This window comes from Dryobates pubescens, chromosome 11 (assembly GCF_014839835.1).
Source record: "Dryobates pubescens isolate bDryPub1 chromosome 11, bDryPub1.pri, whole genome shotgun sequence".
Classification (NCBI taxonomy): Eukaryota; Metazoa; Chordata; class Aves; order Piciformes; family Picidae; genus Dryobates; species Dryobates pubescens.
The window spans coordinates 28,915,663-28,938,188 of record NC_071622.1 but is presented as its reverse complement, the minus strand read 5'-3'; the positions used below and the strand labels follow the sequence as shown (position 1 = coordinate 28,938,188).

Here is a 22,526-nt window from a genome sequence, read left to right as displayed (position 1 = left end):
TCTCCAGGCTTGACAGCCCAAGTCTCTCAGCCTTTCCTCCTCAGAGATGCTTTAGTCCCCTCAGTATCTTAAGAGCCTCCACTGGACACTCTCCACTAGTTCCCTGTCTCTTTTGAATTATAATTAGTGCTAGTCTGTGTTTCAAAGAACAAAGATGTATTATCAAACAGGTAAGATAGTAACAAATTGTAACTGGAATTTTATTCTTCACAGGATGGCAAGCAGTCCTGAGAGTGACACATCCCTCTCTGTTCAGAAAGCCACACGCTCAGAAAGTTCTCAAGCAAAAAAGTCCCAGCATGCAGAAGAAGCAATCTTTTACATGAACTGCCGAGCAGCTTATCTAGCTGTTTTGAAAAGCAGCTTAGAAAACATTAAATCAAAAGAACAACTCAGTTTAGGTAAGGATTAGTTATCTTTTTTCTCCCTAATTTTTATGTGTGATGGTTACAGTGGGTAGTTTGCAAACAGCACTCGGCAACTGAGTAGTGAGAGCATCCCTCATGCATAAACTCAGTAACTGATTTAATGAATTTACAGTAGTTTTCATAGAATCACAAGGGGTGATGATTTTAAACTAAAAGAGGGGAGATTTAGACTAGAACTAAGAAAAATTATGATGCTGAAGGTGGTGAAACACTGGCTCATGTTGCCTCAAGAGATGGTAGATGCCCCATCCCTGGAAAAATACCAAGTCACTTTGGACAGGGCTCTGAGCAACCTTCTCTAGTTGTCCATGTCCCTGCTTACTGCAGGGGGTTGGACTAGGTGGCTTTGAAAGGTCCCTTCTAACCCAAACCAGGTGGTGATTCTATGATTGCAGACTTAGTACATCTTCAGTAAATTCTGGCATTGCTCAAATGAGTGGTGCCAGTGTTTAAGCCTCCTTTGCTTCATCGTGTTTGACTGATACACCACACTGTAAAATACTCACTTGGAGACTGGCATTGTGAAATTTAATCTGTAGGAGTTTTACTTATTCACAGATAGTAGCTTCATATCCCATGTTCACAGAATCACCAAGGTTGGAAGAGACCTCAAAGATCAAGTCCAACCTGTCACCACAGACCTCATGACTAGACCATAGCACCAAATGCCACGTCCAATCCCCTCTTGAACACCTCCAGGGATGGTGACTCCACCACCTCCCTGGGCAGCACATTCCAATGGCAAATCACTCTTTCTGTGAAGAACTTTCTCCTCACGTCCAGCCTAAACTTCCCCTGGCACAGCTTGAGACTGTGTCCCCTTGTTCTGGTGCTGGTTGCCTGGGAGAAGAGACCAACCCCCTCCTGGCTACAACCACCCTTCAGGTAGTTACAGAGAGCAATAAGGTCTGCCCTGAGCCTCCTCTTTTCCAGGCTAAACAATCCCAGCTCCCTCAGCCTGGGGTGCTAAGTAGAATCAAGGTGCAGTCTGACTGAACTTTCAGAAATGCAAACTTGGAAGGCATGTAGGGTATGGCAAGTGCTGATTTTGCCATCTAAAAGGACAGAATTGTTGTGTATTTGAAGGATATTTTGTTAAAGGTAGGTGAACATTGTGCTATAGCCAATTTTGCTGGCAGGTTTAGGGATGTGATTGTCTCAGTCTACTTCACACTGTTGAGAACACATCTCAAGCTGGTTTCGAGCCCCTCACTCCAAGAAGGACATTGAAGTGCTGGAGCATGTCCAGAGAAGAGCAACTAAGATGGTGAAGGCCTTGAACACAACTCTTGGGAGGAATGGCTGAGGGAACTGGAGTTGTTTAGTCTTCAGAAGAGGAGGCTGAGGGGAAGCCTCATTGCCCTCTACAACTCCCTGAATTGTTGGAGTGAGGTGGGAGTTGGTCTCTTAAGTAATAAGTGACAGGACTGTGCCAAGGGAGGTTCAGATTGGATATTAGGAAAAATTTCTTCACAGAAGGGGTTCTCAAACATTGGAACATGCTGCCCAGGGAGGTAGGTGGTGGAGTCCCCATCCCTGGAGGTATTTGAGAGATGTGTGGATGTGGTGCTGAGAGACATGGTTTAGGCTTGGTAGCTTAGCAGTAGTGGTAAGATTGTGAGCTCTACGTGAGCTGTTGGACTTGATGCTCTTGAAGGTCTCTTCCAACCTCAAGAGTTCTATGATTCCAGGAACTCTGCTGTCCATATAAACAAGCACACAGAGTAACTGCTCTTCTTTGGCTGACCTTGACACTGAAATCCCGAAATAATTGCTCTGTGCCCAAGCCTGGCATGGATAAAGATGTAAGCTTTGCTGTGTTCTGTGACTCTGCTCGTAGAGGTGCCAGGGCAGAAACCTTCATTTAGTCCTTGGCATTCAGACAGAGATTAGCAACAAAGGTGTCTGATTATGTTTGTTTGTTTTGATGGTGACACAGTTGCTTACTGAGAATCATAATGATGCCACCACCTCATTTCACAGATGCTCCTGAACTGCTCTCAGCTGCTATAGGCTTGGTCAGCTGAATCAAAACCAAGCTGCTGTCCTAGGTAGAGATGAAGTATAGCTTGTTTCCCTAAAATCCAGATTATATGTGAAGGTATAAAAGAATCCATCTAGTCTCAGATAGGCTGTGCGTTTGAATTTAATTTCAGTTTAAGATAAAACCTTCTTCACACTGAAAAGTGATGAAAGGATGTTTTCAGTGAAGGCTTTTAAGGGCAGAATAGATCCAGAAAATTGATTTTGAAGAATCCCAGGTGTAGGAGCAGTGGGACTGGTTGTGTGTCAGGTGTTGGCTGTTTTCCTTAACAAAGTATGTCTGTTGGTATAATTTCTCCTTTACATTTGATATCATGTTGTGTCATTTGGATTGACAAGTTTACATGTATAGATATGATGTAAAATATTAAGATAAATTCTGTGCCAGATCTCAGTCCTGAACAAGGCAGAAAGATTTATATGGATCACAGTATAAGCAGTCTCTAATAATGTGCAAGCTTACAAGTAATAGGCTCTTGATGTTAAGGCAGGGAATGGAGACACTGGGCTGAATTTCACACTTGTAACTTAAGGAAGGTGCATTAAGAAGAGTGTGGCCCACAGGTTGAGGGAGGTTGTCCTCCCTCTCTACTCTGCCCTCGTGAGGCTGGGGTTGTTTAGCCTGGAGAAGAGCACCCTGAGCAGGGATCTGCTCAGTGCTCAGCAAGAGCTAAAAGGTGAGGGGCTAAAGGATGGGTCCAGACTCTTATCAGTGGTGCCCAGTGACAGGACAAAGCGCATCAGACAAAAATGAACCCAGGAGGTTCCATCTGAACAGGAGGAGAAACTTCTTTGGTCTGAGGGTGCTGGAGCCCTGGAGCAGGCTGCCCAGAGAGGTTGTGCAGTCTCCTTCTGCGGAGAGATTCCAAACCCACCTGGATATTGTGATCCTGGACAAGCTGCTGTGGGTGCCCCTGCTAAAGTAGGGTAGTTGGACTAGATCATCTCTAGAGGTCCCTTCCAACCCCCACTGTGCTGGGATTTTTCTGTGAGGAGACCAAATTAATGGATATCTGGCTTAATGAAATATTTGAACTCATTAAGCTTCTTTAAGGAAGATATCCTATTGGGTTTGGGGGAATAGTGCACACGATTAAGTGGAAGCTGCAGAGCCTTTAAGCAAAACAAATCCCATGATACTGTCCTAGACTGCTCTGTGGATGTGGTTCTCAGCAGTGCACCAGATGTCATCTCTGTGCTGGATCATCATTTGTGAGGAATGGTCTAAGATGCCAGGCACTGCCTGTTTGATGTCTCGTTTCATCAGAACATATGAGTGAGCTCATCTGTTCCTCAGGCTGCTTGAGCCTCTCTGCTACAAACCAGAGAATTCAAGGCTAGGGAAGGTCCTGGTCAGTCTGTACTAGTCAAGTATGGGACTGAGACTCTGAGCAAAACTCCTTCAGACCTACTTTTCCCTGGGATTGATTTGGCTTTAAAAAGAAAGTCTGAACATGGCAAGTGATTAAAGGATGTTCTGAGAGAACTGCTTTAGTGACAGCTGGAATATATAGTTAACATTGTGGTTTATTGTTCAGTACTTCAGCAGGCTGGAAGGAATCCTTCTCAGAAGACAGTTAATAAATATTGGACTTCACAAACAACCACACTGAATTTTGATGATTTTTGTACTATTTTAAAACAAGAAAAACCAGCTACAAAAACTGAGCTGCTTGAAGCATTCAGAAAACTAGACACAGATAACACTGGATGTATTTTACATGATGAACTTTATCAAGTCCTTACAATGGTGAGTGTCACAAATGAAACAATTACCCATCTCTAGCCATTAGAGATTTTGGGTATTAGATGCTAAAGCTATTCTGAATGTGTAAACACATATTCCTGATTAAAAAAAACCCCAATTATGGATTCTTTATTTTTTTTTGGGGGGGGGAGAGGGGGGGTGTTGCAATTTTGTGTCTAATTTTCTGTGGTTATTTGACCTTTCTTCCATTTTTTCCCCCTTACAGTGTTGCGGTTGATAATGTCTGTCCACTTAAATTACATAGAGATGTATATCACAGATGGTGATAATGATTTCCTTTCTCTGCTCTGTTGTTTTTTGCTCTGTACAGCCACCCCCTTCACAAAAGCCAAGCATCCTGCACTAAGTAGCAGAAGCAATTAAAATAGACTAGTAGTAGAATTCTAGTAGAGTGCTCAAAAGTGAGAATAATCCAATTTTTAAGGAAATGTAGAGGAGATCAAACTGGGACAGAAGAAACAATTTTCATACTGTATTTGTGGTGGTTGACCCAGTAAAACAAAACTGTTTACTTCAAACACCATGGCAGAACTTTCAATCCTCATTCTTCATGAACAAAAAGATTTGGTTGTGATGGTGAGGAAACCATCTTTAAGACAGAATTAAGAGGTGCTGAGTGCTACCATAGGAGCTATAAACTGTTGTAACATAAAGTCAGGGTATTGCTTTATGTAGACCCAAACTGAAGACTGGGTGCCTGCAGTAGCAGCTGGTGCTGTTGAAAGAGGAGAGGATCAGGATTTGATTTGTTACAATCCACTATGGTTCCAGGACCATAATGTCCACATCACATGTTTACCAACAATGACATTCCCATTAGTTTTGAGTTAGTCCCAAGTTTATACTACACATCTATAGCTGAAAAGTGAAACAGACTTCTGTGCAGCAGTCACATAATGCTGTGTCACTGCTAACAGCCCTATACATCTGTGTAGAGCAAATTGCTGGAGGATCTTGTGGAAGATGTGCTTTGTACCTTGTCACCACGTACCAGCTGGGGCAATGAGTTGGTGTTCTGACACACAGTTTAGACCTGGATCCAAAAGGAGACAAATTGTTTTGGCTTCACAGTAATGATTCCATGTACAGATCAATGCAAGACAAATATATGCCTGGAATAACTGTTTTAGGGAGCTAAATTGCAGGTGTCGCCTGGTATAATAGAATAGCTCAAGGAAATAAGTGAAAGTAACCATTATCAAGTTGGCTTTTGGTTCTTAGCATGCTACAGTGTAAGTAAGGATGGCTGAGAACTGGGATTCCCCAGATTGTGGAAGGTTTTCTGAAATTGGTGTGTCATTCAGGCATTGGAACAGGCTGTCCAGAGAGATGGTGGAGTCCTCATCCCTGGAAGTATTTAAAAGATACCTTGATGTGGTGCTGAGGGACATGGTTTAGTGGTAGTAGCTTATCAGTAGTGGTGTGATTGTGAGCTCTAGGTGAGCAGTTGGACTTGATGATCAAAAAGGTCTCTTCCAACCTCAGTGGTTCTATGGTTCTGTGATTCATGGCAGGTTCCCAGAAGACATCACAAAATTGCATGAACTGGTGCAAGTCACATGCTCAATATTTAGTGGGATTTTAGGGACTCTTCTTTTTTTTTTTTATGATGTTGAGCTTTATTTTGACAATTCAAATCAAAATCTTAAATTAATCACAAGAGAAGATTCCATGAAAGGATAGTAAAGGAATCTTCCTTTGTATTTCCATGAAGTGTGTGCTATAGGTGAGCAGCATTCTTGATTAGGATTCCAAACTAAGTTGTAGGTGAGCAGCATTCTTGATCAGGGACCCAAACTGAGTTGTTTTTTTGTTGCAGAGAGGTGAAAGAATGAGTCGAGATGAAGTGAGCAGCATTCTTAAACAAGCTGACTTTAACTTCAGTGGCAAACTTGACTACAACAAGGTATGGCAAACAAGGTGATGTTATTTGTTCTTGTGTTACTAGCTCAAAGCTCCTGACAGTGTTGGTGTTATCAAGCACAACACATCCCACCTCTATGAGCTGGTCTGTTCACAACCTTACCCCCTGCAACCACCTGTGTACTGGAACATGGGCTGTTTATCTGGCTGCTGTCCTTGAAAAGGTCACTTGCTGCAAGTGAATGTAATGTATTGGCAGAGCCCATCAGTAAGCACGAAGCCTAACAGCCTGCCTGAAGATAGGAGTTAAAGGAATGGCAGGATAGAGGCAACAACTGACAGCAAACATGTAGGCAAAGTTGCTGTCAAGGGTTAGGGCTGGCCACTAATGAGCCACAGAGTCTCTCTGTGAACCACTCTGCTTCCCAAAGAGATAAAAAAGGGACTAAGGGAGGGAGATTGATGGGTTGGGAAACAACACTGAAGCTTTAATGAAAATAATAACAGTAACATAAAATAGATACAAATACACACCCATATGGAACTCAACTCCCGGGTGGCAATTAGTTGCTGTAACTAGTGATGCTGGGGGCAGGCACTGGGAAGTTGCAAATTTGAGTCAGTAGCAGATGAGAAGTAAATTCAGGAGCTGGATTTGGGAAATGGATTCAGGAACACATGGGTTGGTATCAAAAGTAGAATAGACTGAGTCCTTGCATGCTGGCCACTGAGGCTTGACCCTCGCAATCTCTCAGCTTGCTCCTGAAGATGCTGTCCATAGGTGGAATCCATTGTTGGTCATTTGAGGGTGGCCTCTCCTGTCCGCTCCTCTCCACAGGTGCTACTTCTAACTATCTGCTTCCCAGCATGGGACACAAGATTTAGCAGTACCTTTGGTGTGCCCAGGAGCGAGTCCAAGGCAGAGCCTTTCTGCAGCCCAGCCCTTGGCAGGAACTCTTCCCGTCATGTTCTGCTGGAAGCAGCCCCTGTCTGTGAAAATATGCCCTGAACTGCAGAAAGTGCTGTCACTAAGCAGAAACTGAGCTGGGAAGTAAAATCACTGAACAGAATTAGTTCTGTTCTAGCTCAGATCAGGACAGTGTAACCTGGTAACTGCCTTTATGTGGGATGTTATTGTATATGTTAAACATCTAAATTTCAAGGTGCAAAACCTTTCCAGTTTTTTCAGACATCATCTCTAAGTTTTGAACTCAATAAATGGTCCAGAAGATTTGGGCATACATACAGTTTCACAGGAGAAAAACAATTCCCTATTAAAAACCAAACATTAAAAACTTAATAGATTTTCAGATATCTAGAAAGAAATATAAATTACCTTTTGGCTTGAAAGCTGCAGTTAATTTTCATTCTATGTTAAAGCTTTTTGTTGAATCATGGCTCCATGTGGCTGTGTCACTGGAGTGGTCACTTGATTCATGAAAATTAACATTATTATTGTGCTTTATGAGAAAATGCTTTAGGGGAAATCTCTTGACCTGTAATTTCTTTACTAATGTCACATTGTAATCCTTAAAACTATGAGAAAAAAATGCATCACTCACAGCTTACTTTTCTTCACCCAAAGTTTTGTGACTTCTACATGGCAACCAATGAGCAGTGCTGCAAGACTGCGCGAGAGAAACTGGAAGTTGATAGTCGACTGAGGCAGCAGCAGTTTGGAAGTCAAACTGAAACTTCTTCCTCTGAAAGAATCACACTGCCAGTGTCAAAACCATCACCAAGGATCTCAAGGAAAACTGATCACAAAGTGGCACCAGCAAAAGGTATTTCTGTTTCATGCTGTGAGTTTTCATTCTGTTGGAGTTCATGCTCTGGGTCAATGAACAGCTGAGTGTGTATTTGGTTTTTTTTCAGCTTAGTGAAATTTCTGCTGTAGCAATAATATGACTGTCTTGGTAGAATATCTGAATTTCATGTTCAAATGGACTTTGGCTGCCTCTGTGATCTGAAGCTTTCAAACTTTAAAGGGTGAATTTTGTTGACTTGTGTGACACAGTCCAGGGGGAAGAGGGAAACTGAATGCTCAGATGTTGCAACATAGCAAGTTATTTCCTTCCCAGATCAGAGATGAAACCTTAAACAATAAGCAGTCTGGTTGTTTCAATTATCAGGGCTACTTTTCAAGCACAGTCAACATGAGTGTTTAATGTTCTTCCTGAAGTTATAAAGATACTTCAGAACTTTCCCAGACTGGAGAAAGACCTTTGCAAAGGTACTGCATGAAATATTCATGTGTAGTGTACAATGTTTAAGTTGCATCAATTCTAGGCAATACAAGGATGACAAGGCAGTGATGAAGACTGAGTTTGTGTAGCTAAATCAACAATTCTACCAGCAGAGGTGCGCCAATGTAAGGAACCAGAAAGTAAAAGCTTGGAAGTAATTACACTGGGACAGTTTATTGCAGCTGTTGTGCTGATGTGCTGTCTGGCAAGGAAATACTGAAAAGAAACAACTTTAAATTAGAAGCATATTAAACCTATCCTCTTAGGACAGATTTACCTTGATTCCAAGGTAAATGGAATCATGTGGTAACAATTTCATGTCCTTCAGGCAGATTTGGTTCCAAGGTTCTGTCATTTGTGCGCCCATTCACCTGGGATGCACAATAAGGGAAGTAAAGATGTTTGGTAAGTGAATTATTAAATGTTAGACAGTTACAAGGGAAATCAGTTTATCTGGCTGAAGTTCTTCTCACTCAGTTTTTCTCTGTGTGCCTATAAATGTAAGACTTGATGATAAATAGCACCGGAAGTGGGTTGGAAGAGCAAAATTGTAACAAAATATCTCTGTTTATAGGTGATAGCAGAACTCCTTCAAGACCCTCATCAGCTCAAACTTGCAAAACCACTGTTTCCACCACCATCACCATGGGTACCAGTAGCCACAGAAACACAAAGCTAATTGAGCCTGATGCAATGAAGGTAGACCTGTGGAAATTATCCTGTTTTCCTCTAGGCTGTGTTGTTGAATTTTAAGAAAGAAACTGTTTTCCTCTGATTTTTAGCTTATGTTTTATTAATAGTTTGTCAAGGGCAGCTATAAACAATTGAAAGGTTTCTTGCTACCTATTATGATGAACATTTTTATATACTGTTGGTTTTGCTGACAGCTGGTTATTGCAAATAATTTTTCAGGTGTGAAGGTTTAATAGAACAAAGTGTGTGTTTTTTATAAATGAAATCACTGTTGGATAAAATGCTTAATGACTTTTTGAGAAATTTAAAAATTAATAATTTATTAGGTTGGTGAGAACTTTTAAATGCTTAAGTAGCCTGAAAGATTGTGTATCATAAACCTTTATATGAAAGGTAATTGGAAATAAATGACAAGAGCTGTGAGCATACTCAGTTTGGGCATTACTTTGTAAATACCTGCTCTAGCCTGGAAGTATTGATTTTTAGTTAGACTAATATGTCCTATCAGTATTTTCTTTTAAATAAATCACTCATTCAATATCAATTCCTGTGGGAGAACGACAACAAAGTCACTTTGCTAAGTCAATATTTGTAGAGTGTTAATATTGATCTTTTTCCTTTGTTTTCCCTTTCTTGACTGAGCTTTTACTAGTTTTCTTTCAACAGAAAGTAATAGCTGTAGGAATATAAAACATTAACTGGAAACTGCTGGGATACATTAAAAATGTGCACCTTGAGACCCCTGTATAAAAGGGGAAAAAATGGTTATGACCACGCAGCATAACTGCTGCTAGAAAACTGAACTGATTGTTCTCATGAGCTACATTTTTGTTTCAAATAACAACTCTGTGTTTGTTATTGAACTCCAAAGTCCTTTATATCTTCACCATTGCTATACAGTGACATTTGTTCTATATTAAAATTTTAAAACATAATCTCTAAGGAATTTTTTTGCAGTCTGTTTAGGTAGCTGGACCTTCATGCAATTTAACCTGTGGTTTCACCTTGTTCAAACATAATGTGTAGTGTAGAAAACCAGGATGCAGTCTCCCAATATTGTTTTCCTCTTCCTTTGTACAAGCTAGGAAGAACTGATTTAAAAACAACAACAGCTGCAGATATTGGTTGCTATCTATTAACATCATGCAAATCCTGAAATCAATCAGGAAACATGGAAAGATGTAAGCAGAATTACTATTATTTTTATTCCTTTTTTTATTAAGGGCACAGTGCAAACTCTCAACATTCAATAAATAAATACAAGGTGATTCATTTGGGGTGTGGATCAGAATCTAGCACTCAAAAATTCTTATTATCTTATATTCAGAAATATATTTCCTCCCTCCTGCAATTCATCTCTAAGTAAGAAAATTTTGTCATCAGGAAGTTGGACCAATGCCAGCTTGACATTTTTGGCAGGAGAAAACAGTGGAAGCCAAAATATGTTGAATGTCTAAATCTAAAAACCCTTAGAAAACATGGAATGTGTTCATAGTACCTTCTTCCACGTGCTTTCTTTTTGTCAGTGGAATTTTGTGACATGTTTGCAGCCATATAAATAAATTTGGGGAGAAAAAAATTAGACAGTTACAGAAGTGCTACAGATGTGCATAAATAACATGCTGACCTGTTGGGCTTCAGCTGTAGCTGAATCACAGTTCATTAGAAGATGACTAATGGAGATCTTGAATTTCTGCAAGGTATTCTTTGTGTTGGTTTTAATCAAGATTTAACAGCAACAACAAAAAGGTAGTGTATCATGTTTTAAGATCCTCTCTCTGCTTTGAGTAGCTAAACTATCTCACCTTTGCATTCTCCTCTACTGAAGTTGGTGAAAGACCTTCACGCACAGTGTGTAACAAAAGAAATAGCTCAGGGAAATCTTTTTCCTGAAAGAAGCAGGTGTGTTCCCACTCATACCTGTTAAACAGCCTCATGGAATTAAGCTAGCAAGACTTCTGTGCATGTGGAACAGGTTTGTCCAAGACAAAGAGCTGGAGTTCTTCCATCGCAGGAACAGTTCCTCTCATTGACACTGCTTTTTATTTGCCATTATGCCTGAGTATGAGGACAATTTCAAAAACAGCTGAAATTGTAAAAGCAGTGGAATACATTTTTTGGGGAGTGACCAGTAGTGGCAGCAGACAGTCCTTAAAATTTCTTTATAGGATTGTTTTGCTTGGAAAAGGCCCTTCAGATCACCAAGTTCAACCATTCTCTAACTCACCCAAGTCTGGTGCTAAACTATGTCCCTTGGCACCACATCTCTGCCTCTTTTATACACTACCCTGGGGAGCCTGTTCCAGTCTTTGAGAACCCTATCAGTGGAAATATTTCTTCTAATACTCAACCTGAGCTTCCCCTAATGCAACTCAAGGCCATTTCCTCTCATCCTGTCACTTGTTTCTTGAGAGAAGAGACCAAACCCCACCTGGCTCTAACCTCCTTTCAGGGTGTTGCATAGAGCCAGAAGGTCTCCCCTCAGTGTCCTTTTCTGCAGGCTGAACAACCCCAGCTCTCTCAGCTGCCCCTCACAAGACCTGTTCTCCAGACCCTTCACCAGCTTTGTTGCCCTTCTCTGGACCTACTCCATCACCTCAATGTCATTAACATCAATTAGTAATTAATCTTATGATTAACATTTCGAATACAAATATTTCTCACGATGGTAGCTATCTTTGACAACTTCTGTTATGCTTTGAAGTGCCATTTTAAAATCCCAGCAGAAAATTGTCTTTCAGCTTCCCAAGTTTAGGTTCCTCTTGTCCTTTGACAGAGGATATAGCACCACCTTCTGCTCTCTGCAAGAACAACAGGGCAGGGTTCGATTCCTCAAGCGCTGTCCAACTTCAGCTCACATCTTAACCTGCACATTGTTCCCTGAGAGATTTTCCCTGCTTACTTGGATCATTTGCTGTTCCTGTTGTAACAATGTCCATCTGAATGCAAAACTGCAAAAAACAGTTGACTTGCATCTAAAATAACTGCTAGAAAAAGGTAAACAAACAGGACAAAGCTACTCTTCATCTGTGAGGTGGTGGTCTGGGTGAGGTCTACCATGGTGAGAAAAAGGAAACAGAACATGGCTGTTACGGTGATTTTTGTATATGAAAATTGTCACAGTATCTTTCTGAATAGTTGTAGCATGTTTGAATGGCTGTTGAAACTTCTGCTGTGTACTTCTGTCTCAAAAGAACAGCCACATTGCTTCATTAGCAGGCCTTTGGACTTTGTTCTTTCTGAAATGTCATTAATCTCTCCAACAGTTCTGTAAGGTATTGAGCTTAGAGACTGAAGGAGCGAACAAGCAGTTACCTCAGCTGTGTCACATTTGAAGGAAAAATCTCAATTTACTGAATATGGGCTTTAGATGAAGTTAGGAGTCCTGCAAATATTGGAAAGAAAGAGTTTACTGAAAATAGTGCTAAAAATGATCTAACAGACTGAACAACATGTTTGAATTCTAGTCTCGACTTAACGTTGCCTCAAAGGTTAGCACCACAGAATCACTATGGTTGGGAAAGACCTTTAAGATCATCAAGTCCAGCCATTATCTAACTCTGCAGAGCCACTCCCAATATTCACTTGTTTACCTGAAAGAACTCTGTTGTCCAACATGTGACCCTCACCATGAAGTCCAATAATGTTTAATCTCTGTTAACTTATTTCATAGAAGCATAGAATGGTTTAAGTTGTAAGGACTGCCAAAGGTCCTCTAGTCCAATGCCCCTGCAGCTAGCATGGACATCCTCCACTACATCAGGCTGCTCCGAGCCTTTTTGAGCCTGACCTTGAATATCTCTAGGGTTGGGGCCTCAACTACCTCCCTGGACAACCGGTTGCACTGTCCCAACACTCTCATGGTGCAGAACTTGTTACTAACGTCCAATCTAAATCTCCTCTTGTCTAATCTCAAACCATTGCCCCTCATCCTGTTACTGCAGGCCTTTGGAAACAATCCCTCTGCAGCCTTCTTGTAGGCACCCTTCAGGTACCAAAGGGTGCTATTAGGTCTCCCTGGAGCCTTCTCTTCTCCAGGCTGAACAAGTCCAGCTCCCTCAGCCTGTCCTTGTAGGAGAGGTGTTCCTGATCATTTCCTAATTTTTCTTTGTGATTGGACCCTTTTTGTTTATCCTATCACTAAAAATCTAGTTTGATTGATAAAGACTGGTGTAAAATTTCTGGTTGGTCTTGTAAGTTAGGACTGAGCAACTATAAAAGGTGGTCAGGGACTGATGTATGACTTTGTGGACCAAATATCATAGGCAGCTTCACATCCACAAGGCTTAGGCCTAGCAGCCCCTCAAGCAGGTTGCATCCACTTCAAATGGCACTTGGCTTGGTTTGGTTTTATGGGCAAGGAGAGACTTGGATATTAATTTACACTGGGGGTTGGATGTCCCACTTTATTGTAGGTATCTTCATTGATCTTTGTCATTTTGTGCTCTGAGGATGCATATTTACTTCTAAAGTCCATTAGAACTCCCTCAGCAAAGTCTTCATGTTCTGCAAAAATCCTAAACGTCAAAGAACAGCAGAAAGTGAGCTGCAAAGTGTTTGCACTTGAAAGTGCTCCATGTTGTCAGCTGTATGCAAATATAACTAGCAGAATGTGACATCTAAACTGCATTATGAAACCAAAACTATTAGGGTACTGAGAGCTGAAATAACTGTTGTCTTGAGATCAGCATCTTGATAGGACAGTGGAGTCTTACCATAATGATAAGTAATTTGAGATGAAGATAGTTTCCAGCTGTGTAAAATTGGGAATTCTCAGTGTTTAATCCACATTCATGTTTTCAAGATGATGTGGTTTTTATTTCTTTTAGTGTGAGGATCTTTTTTATATCTGAATTTGTGCTATTTGGGTGCAACTTGTTAGTGATTCAAAAGCACAAAATGAAGTGAGGGATAGTATTGGATTCTGCAGTCTTTCTATGCCAGTTTCTCAAAGTCCATCTCTTTTTGTTTTAACTAATTAATACAAAGTTCTAAAAGCAGGAAGGAGTAGAAGGAAAATTACTTTGATGTTTAGCATAGAGGAGTCGATCTTGTTCCCACAGAAATTGGTGGCAAAAATGGTACAGGACTGAAGGCTGTTAAATCCATGAGTTCCTGAGTAATTTATATCTTTAAAAAAGGCAGAGTTCTGGTGGAAAAATCTAAATTCAAGAGCAGAGATGCATGTATTACTAAGTGTATTACTTGGCATCCTGGGGGTGCATGCTCTAGCAAAACCCAGTTCTTGCCTGACACCTTTAGGTCGGGCAAGAACTGTTTACAACCAGAATGTGTTGTAAATAGAGCAGAAGTGAAATTTAGCACTCTGCTGAAGACTGTGTGGTCTTGGAGTTAGTAGTCAGCCTCCTCACTGGGAGTTATATGCAGAGATTCACCATTTTATAAAGCTCTCTTCTCAAGTCTATGTTAGCTTACCTGTGACACTGAACCATAACCATAGGTACAGCAATATGGACAGAGCTCTCTACCCTGGAAGATTCTTCCTGCTAGACTCTGCTCAGAAAAACTATCTTCCATTGCTGGGAAACTGGCTAGAAATCATGGACTTAATCCAGACCAGGGAAGGCAAATTAGGAATGTTTTTAATTCCTTGAGGCATTCTGTATTCATATAATGGTTTAGGTTGGAAAGGACCTTGAAGGTCATCTAGTTCCAACCCTCCTGCCATGGGCAGGGACACCTTCCACCAGACAAGGCTGCACAAGACTTCATCCAGCCTGGCCTTGAACACCTCCAGGGAGAGTTATTTTTATATATATATGTATGTATAAGGACTTTATTTTTGTTTTGTGAAGAAATATTCAAATGATATTTGAAATTCAGAACTGGGACTTGCTTTTTAAAAGACACCACCAGCAAAACATGAAGCTGTTTGAGGATCTCAGCAAAATCATGGCTTCTCTAGGAACCACGTTCTTCCTAAGTAGAGCAGTTTCCAGTTTATGTCTTTCCAATAGCTTTGCCAGAAGTCAAGAAGAACCATTGTATTTGACTAGCACTTGTGATTTATCTGAGCAAATATCTCCTCAGTATTTGTTTATGGGGTTTGCTTCCCTGGCCTGATGGAACTAGTGGAGCAAAATTCCAGCCTTTCAGAGGTACATCACACATGCTACATCTAATATCTGCTCGGTTTCCAGGAATGGCAATGGGCACAGTCCAAAGGATGCTTCTACTTGGAAGAAGATGGTGAAATCATTAGTCACAAGTACAAGCTGCGCTTACCTCAGAGGTCTGCAGTATGTATTACCATCAAGCCTTTGAACGTTCGTAAGGTAGAAGGTAAGTGTATTTGGAGAATTTTCCTCTTTAAAAAGTAGTTTCTCTTCTGCTAATACACCTGTTTCTCACTCAGAGTACTGTGATGCAAGAATATGTCTCTCTGTTGGCAGGGCCCTAGTACAGTTGTAACTTGTTACATCAGATTTTCTGCTTAAAATCATAGAATCACAGAATGCTTTAGGTTGGAAGGGACCTTTAAAGGTCTCCTAGTTCCAACCCCCCTGCAGTCAGCAGGGACATCTGCCACTAGAGCAAGTTGCTCAGAACCCACACAACCTCACCTGCAGTGGTTCCAGGGATGGGGCAGTGTGGGCCAGAGTCTCACCACCCTCAATGTCAAATGTTTCTTCCTTCTTTCCAGTCTGAATCTCCCTTTATCAGTCACAACAGGCCCTGCTCAAAAATCTGTCCCCAACTTTCTAATCATCCTTTTAAGTATTGAAGGACCAACAGAAGATCTCCCTGGTGAGTTCTCCAAGACTGAACAATCCCAACTCTATCAGCCTGGCCTCACAGCAGAGGGCTTCCAACCCTTTCATCAATTTTGTGACCCATTTTGTGCTTAGTAATTTTTTGTTCACTTCCTGGGCACTGCAAATATTGAAAGTCTGTTATCTTTCTCCCTTTAGTCAACCAACCTCTCAGACTATTTTTGACTGTAAATTTCTGCAGTTTTTTGTTACATAATTCAAATGCTGGCACTGTTTGCAGTATCTCTCTCTAAGGTGTTTAGGTACTTTGTGGGAGACAACAATACAAACCAGTTAATATTGTATTTTCCACCTCAAAGATTTCTGTTACTATTTAGATGATGGCTTGTTATGGCATTATGGTATCTTGATGTTGTGATTATGAATCTTGTCTGAGGGGTCTGTAGCTTAGTTTGCCTATTTTAATGTCCATCTTAATTTAAGTCACTTGAAATTAGTCAGATTGGTTAGCTTTGAATCAGAGATTCAAATGGCATCTACTCAACATATGTGAGACCAGGTCTCCTTTCCAGTCTAACCCAAGAAAACCAAATCCTACATGATAAAAAAAATCCTAAGTCAGGCCATGTAGAGGCCTGTATTTAAATCATATAAATAATTGAAACTTACCCTCTGAGAGTCACATCTTCTGGCATCCCTAAGTGTTTGCAATAGTTTTCCAGTCAAGATGAATTTAATAATATTCTACAAACCATCAGTGGAGAATATGGTATGATTTTGCTAACATCCTTGCAAGTATCTAGGAGCTTTAGTGTAAAGGAAAGTAATAAGGAATAATATTTTACTACTAGAAAATAATGAAAATTCCTTCTTTAACTACCAGAAGTTTTATTATTAGAACTACTAATAGTGGTCATTGTCTGTGAGGCAAACACAAGACTGAGAACAATCAATTCAGTCAGCCTAAATAGGAAGGACTTCCTGATAGCATATAATGGATTCCTTGATAGCATATAATGGATTCTTTTTTGTATCTCTTACATTAGCAGGGATCAACATGATAAATACCTTAGAAATATCTACTTTGGGGTTCAAAGAATAACATTTTCTGTCCTTTTTTAAGCATTTGTGTTGGGAATGTTTTTTCTTTTTTTAGGAAAGTCTTGTCCTTGGTTGTCAGTGGATACAGCTCTGTATATTCTCAAGGAAAATGAAACCCAAGAACATCTCCAGCTTGTGAGCTTTACTGAACAACAAAACAAAGAGGTTTGATATTTTTCTTAGATTCCTATTTTAATTGTTTTCTTTCAGGAAAGAACCTAGAATTACCTGTGTTTTCAAGTAATTCATCACTCATGTATGAATATTACTAGTGAAAAAGAAAAGTATCATTTGAAAAATAACTTGCAAACTGGCCTGTCTTCTTTTAAGAGTAGATGTTTGGATGGAAAGGGGAGCTTGGATCAGGAGTTTACTGGCTGCTGCCATTCACAACAGGCTGTAGGCTGAAGAAGGTAAAACCACAGATCACCGGAGAAGCAAAATTGGTGTACAGAGGTGAAGATGGAGACCTGGCACTGACCAAAGAGTTCAGGTGAGTCATGTTCTCCAGCAGGCATGGTGACTACTGTGAAAGTGTTTGCCCCAGAGCACATCTAGCTTTTCAAAAGTTACTAAAGTGCTTTCTGTACAGAGTATTCTCAAAGTGACTAAGCAGTTACTGACAGTGTGAGGAGACAGTAAAGGAAACAGGAGTATTTTGAAATAGTTCTGCTTTTTTAATCTTTTAGAGCTGCTTTGTTGGATATATTTGAGACAATTGATTTGGATGGAAATGGTCTTCTGAGTTTGGAGGAATACAACTTCTTTGAGCTGAGAACTAGTGGTGAGAAATGTGATGAGGAAGCATGGGCTGTCTGTAAGGGTAAGTCCATTGCTGTTCTTGATAGAACTAATTAGGGCTCTCAATCTATTTGCAAGCTGTCGTTTGTGACACCCTACTATGTATATAGTATGGAAGGACTGAGCATTCTGTAGGTTCTACCAAGAACACTTGTAGATACTGTTCTCTTCTCTCTTTGTTTTTCTTTTTTTCCCTTTTCCAGTCTCCTGTCCTTTGCTTTGCTTCATTCTGGTTCGTGTGCCACTGACCCTCTGCTAAGAAAATTCTTCCTGTTGCTAACTGCAGAGTTTTGTAGGTGAAAGATTTGTAGCTGCCAAAAGCTACAGATTTTCTAACAGTGGACCATGTGAAGTAAACTGGAACAGGTATTTGTTTAATCTTGTCACCTTTCTGCAGATCAAACTGATGCTGCTTTAACATCTCACAGTGTTAAGGGAGACATTTAGTTAATGTGTATATATGGTGATAGAATTGTTTAGGTTGGGAAAGACCACAGAATCCAACTGTTAACCCAGCACTGCCAGGTCACCACTAAACCATGTCCTTCAACACCACATCTATGTTTAAAGCATCTATATGATGGTTTAAAAAAGCATCTCTTTGATTTAAAGCATTCTAGGCCTCTATATATGATGCTTTAAAAATTACATTTATAGCTTACAATGATTGTTCAGAAAATTCGACTTAGAAAATGCCTATTGCAACTACATTTCTTTTCTTCAGATGTCAGCAGGTTTTCATTAAACATCTGTCCTTTGAAGGTTTTTGCATGGTGTGTCAGTTTGTCCATATTGTACTATACAACAGCCACGAGATGTAATCATAGAATCCTCAACTGGCTTGGGTTGGAAGGGATCTGTTGATGTCATCTAGTCTAACCCCCCTTTAGCCAGCAGGGACATCTGATGTCTGTGAGATGAGGAAGCTGATGGTTTGGACTCTTTCAGCCATGCTTTGTTTTCTGGCTGCTGCTAAGTCTCAGCAGTGTTACTCAACATCTTGCCAGCCTGCAGGAGCAGTGCTGGACCACAAATGTCAATTTTGAAGAAAACTGGAATTAAGTGGCATTGTTTAAGCTTGCAAAGGCCCTGAAACCATATATATTGACCTCTTAGAAGGGCTAGGAGAATTCAGCCACCAGTGACTGCAGGCTGCTGTAGTAATACAGTACCAGAGGCAGGGGTTTGAAAGCGTGTGACAAAGTGAGTGGACAAGTTGGAAATTTAGAAGCCATTGTATGATAATTAGAAGCTCCTATAAGGAATATAGTTTTTCTGCAACTTTACCATGGCAGTATTGCATATTGTTTTGTGTCAGCCCATATCATGTTTGATTTAATTCCTTTGTAGGCTCTTTCACATTGCTTAATTTGGGCCAAATTACTTCCAGTCTGGCAGATCCTAATTATTTCTCTGCTCAACACTCTTGAGATAATGGTTTTTTTCTTAAATAATGGAAAGCTCATACAAAAATACTTTTCTACAGGTGAATTTCCTGTCCCTTTCATGCCTGCTCATGCTATTCCACACTTGCTGACTCTGTCAGTGTGATGTCTCAGTGCACTGGTCTCGCTGTGAGTAGGAGAGGTGTGTGAGGTGTGTAAGAGAGGAAAGGAGAGAATATGGTGAATGTTTTACCAGGTCATTAATCAGTTGGAGGGTTCAAATGAATGTCATAAATCCTGACACCAAAGTTCAAGCCATTTATTATAGCATCTGTACCCTTAGATAGATTTATTAGCTTGGTAATCCCTTTTAAATAATATATAGTAAAGATTTAGCATTGTTATGAAGATGAGAAAACCATTTTTAAACATTTCTGACACAAGGACATTTCAATTATGTGTTTGCTGACATTAGAGTGGTCGATCTATGATATCCTATCTAGAAAGGGATGTTAGGATTACTGGCATTTTATTGCTTTTTAGGAACTAAGTAAATCATTTCTCTAGCAAGGACCTCAAGCACTAAGGGTGTTGGCTCCAGCAGGCTTTCATTTCCCATTCCTGATATACCCCATTTTGCAAATTTCAACCTCAATACAACTAGGAAAGAAAAGCATAAATCAGTATTAATTCTTTCTCACCCTTTTCTGGGTTACAGAAGGGGCAGCTGTTTCTAGTCATTATCAAAAATCCACAGGGAAGCTCTGCAAAGAGCATGTAGCTGGTCAAGGACATTCTTTCCCAAATAATACTGGAAAGCCTGAGGCTGCAAAAATGGCTCCATCTTTTAAACCTTGTAAACCTAAGTGGGAGTTTGGCTTTGGAAGGAAAAAGGGTATTTGCAGAGAGAACGGATGTTTAAGTCCTGCTTTGTATTTCTTTTGAAATAGAGAATTTTGATATGAAGAAGAATGAACTAACAAGACAAGGATTTATGGATTTGAATCTCATGGAAGCCAATGACCGTGAAGGGGATCCTAGTGACCTTTGGGTCACTTTATTGTCTCTGGGCTACAATAAAGCATTAGAAATGACAGAGGTATGATAACCACAGAGCAAAAATAACAGCTTCCCATACAACTTACCACATATGTTTAACTGCAGCACTGTTTCTGTCTGTCACAAATTGAATTTAGTAGGTCAGTGATCCAGTCCAAACACTGCTAGCACAGGGTTTATGCCATGACTTTCAGTCGTTGTGGTCTTTCTTAGGATAACATTGACATTACTGAAGGAGGAAATTTGCCTTTTGTTTTGGAAAATGCCAGTATTTTGTGGGGTTGCAGAAGAAGGAATCTTGGGTTATACCCCTTGAAAGAACTCATGTACCTTGCTGATGGGAAGTGATAAGGAGACAGTGATGGTAAGCTGTGACTGTCAGCAAACATACTTGTTCTGCTTAAAAAAAGGCATTTTCTTGGCCCAAGCTACCACAGAATTGGATAAGGATAAGACAAGGGGGGTTTTACATATGATTTAGAATTCATAATTTTCAGGCATGGCTGTTTCTGTTACTGTTGCCTTTCACAACAGTGTCTGAAAGTATTCACCTAAAATTTTAACAAAGGAGCTTTGGGTGACACAGTTTCCTTTATGGGGCTAAGAATTACTTCTCTGATTTCTATGTGCTTATAGATTTTTAAACTTACTCTATTTTTACAGAAACAGTATCAGTGTTGGTGTTAATAGCTCTCACTAAATAAAGAGGGTCTCTTTAATGAAGAGTAAAAACAATTATGAAAAAGAAAACATGAAATATTCTGATAATTTAATAATTTCAGTTTCATTCCTAGGAAAAGCTGATTTAAAAAAAAAAAAAAGATCTGATTATATTATTTTTTCCCTATATATTATTACACAGCTCAGTGTGTAGTCACCATATAAAAATATATGTGTGGGAAACAAATACCTGCAGAACCAAAAATACTCCTTAGGGTTGAGAGACATCAGTTGTCTCTCAGTGAAAATCCTGAAATCATAGTGAATGGTTTCTTGTGATGAGCACTCTCGCCTTTTCCTGTCAGTAGGGTTAGCAGTGCAACTACAAAACTGTCTTTCTGCATTTCAGACATCAGAGGGAGCTGGCCTCTAAGGAAGAAGATTTTGGGGAGGTTTTTATGGAGGTAGACATTTCAAAAAGGCATTTTGTGCTTTATATTACCTGTGGTTTATGGCTGTAGTCTTTGCTTGCTGAGGACAACGTAGCTCTCAGAACACTTGTGCTTGTCTCTGTAACTTAACCCTTTAATTCCTTGATTTCAGGTGATTTAAGACATTGGTATTTCAGGATCATTGAGCCTCTAACAAATTAAAGACAGAACTTGAGATATCCCAGTGGATGCCAGTAGCCATCTGAAAGAAACCAAAGTGCTATTACTCAGTCTAGGAAAATGCAGACTCCTGGTTGTTACATGTACTCAGCCAAGAATCTAAGAGCAGAGTGCTTAATGCAGTATTGCAGGTATTTATGGAGGCTCCAAGCCTGGAAGTGGTCAGAACCAGGGTGAATGGGGCCTGGACCACCTGGTCTAGTAGGAAGTGTCCTTACCCATGGCAAGGGGGTTGAAACTAGATGATCTTTAAGGTCCCCCCCAACCCATTCTATGATTCTAAATCTGTATGAAGTGGTGCAGATAGCAAGAGTGTGACAGGTAAAGGAGACAGGTTTATTTCAGAGACTGAAATATATTCATTCTTCACCTTAATTCCTGTACATTTTGCTATCCAAGGAAGGGATTGTTATGTTGGAGCTGAATGCACCAAACTGCATATGGAGTCTACTGTTACTGGTATGCAAAACATTAATTTGTCCTGAGTCTTCATTTGTTTTGAAAGAATGCCACAGCTCTCAGGTTTTGAATGTTCAGTATTTAGTGACCTCCTTGTATTTGGGTAGTTCTGCTTCAGAGCATGTCTGAAGATGTGGATGAAAATCTGTGGGGAAAAGCTACAGATAAAGTGTTGATGAAACTGATTTTGTCCATTGCAGGCATGCCCCTTTGTCATCGACGTCTATGCAGAAAAATGCAAACCCAGAATTAAAGCCATGTATCTAGAGGCAGGGAGCTGGCAACTCAACAGGGCTGTTTGCAAGTCTGTTGTTAATAAAGGAGAGGCCAAAGTAATGGATGGCTGTGAAAACATCATCATCTACACCTACAAAGCAGGCAGGAGAATCACTTCTGTCATTGAAAATAAGGTATGGCATCAGACTTCATGAAGATACTTCATGCCAAGGTCTAGTATTGTGGTTCTTCTTCTCCCTTTGTCCCTAATTTTTTTGATTTCTGATACCAAGTTTCTGTATCTAGTTCATTTAAAAACCCAAAGTACCTGATGCACTCAGACTTAAAAAACCCAACATTAAAAAACCCAAAGTGCCCGAAATCACCCAGGAGCTGGGA

General features: G+C 40.2%; 1 protein-coding gene across 1 annotated transcript in view; it reads left to right on the top strand.

The window, feature by feature from the left end:
* The window catches only part of EFCAB7 (EF-hand calcium binding domain 7), a 28,806-nt gene that overhangs the window by 2,310 nt on the left and 3,970 nt on the right, over positions 1-22,526 (top strand). Inside the window, exons 2-12 of the mRNA XM_009909991.2 lie at positions 214-401; positions 4,010-4,221; positions 6,059-6,145; positions 7,688-7,886; positions 8,923-9,047; positions 15,203-15,344; positions 16,932-17,041; positions 17,212-17,369; positions 17,566-17,699; positions 20,013-20,161; positions 22,112-22,321. Of these exons, the coding sequence (XP_009908293.2) occupies positions 215-401; positions 4,010-4,221; positions 6,059-6,145; positions 7,688-7,886; positions 8,923-9,047; positions 15,203-15,344; positions 16,932-17,041; positions 17,212-17,369; positions 17,566-17,699; positions 20,013-20,161; positions 22,112-22,321 (1,713 nt within the window). The 5' untranslated portion in view covers position 214. The remainder of the gene's footprint in view (positions 1-213; positions 402-4,009; positions 4,222-6,058; positions 6,146-7,687; positions 7,887-8,922; positions 9,048-15,202; positions 15,345-16,931; positions 17,042-17,211; positions 17,370-17,565; positions 17,700-20,012; positions 20,162-22,111; positions 22,322-22,526) is intronic.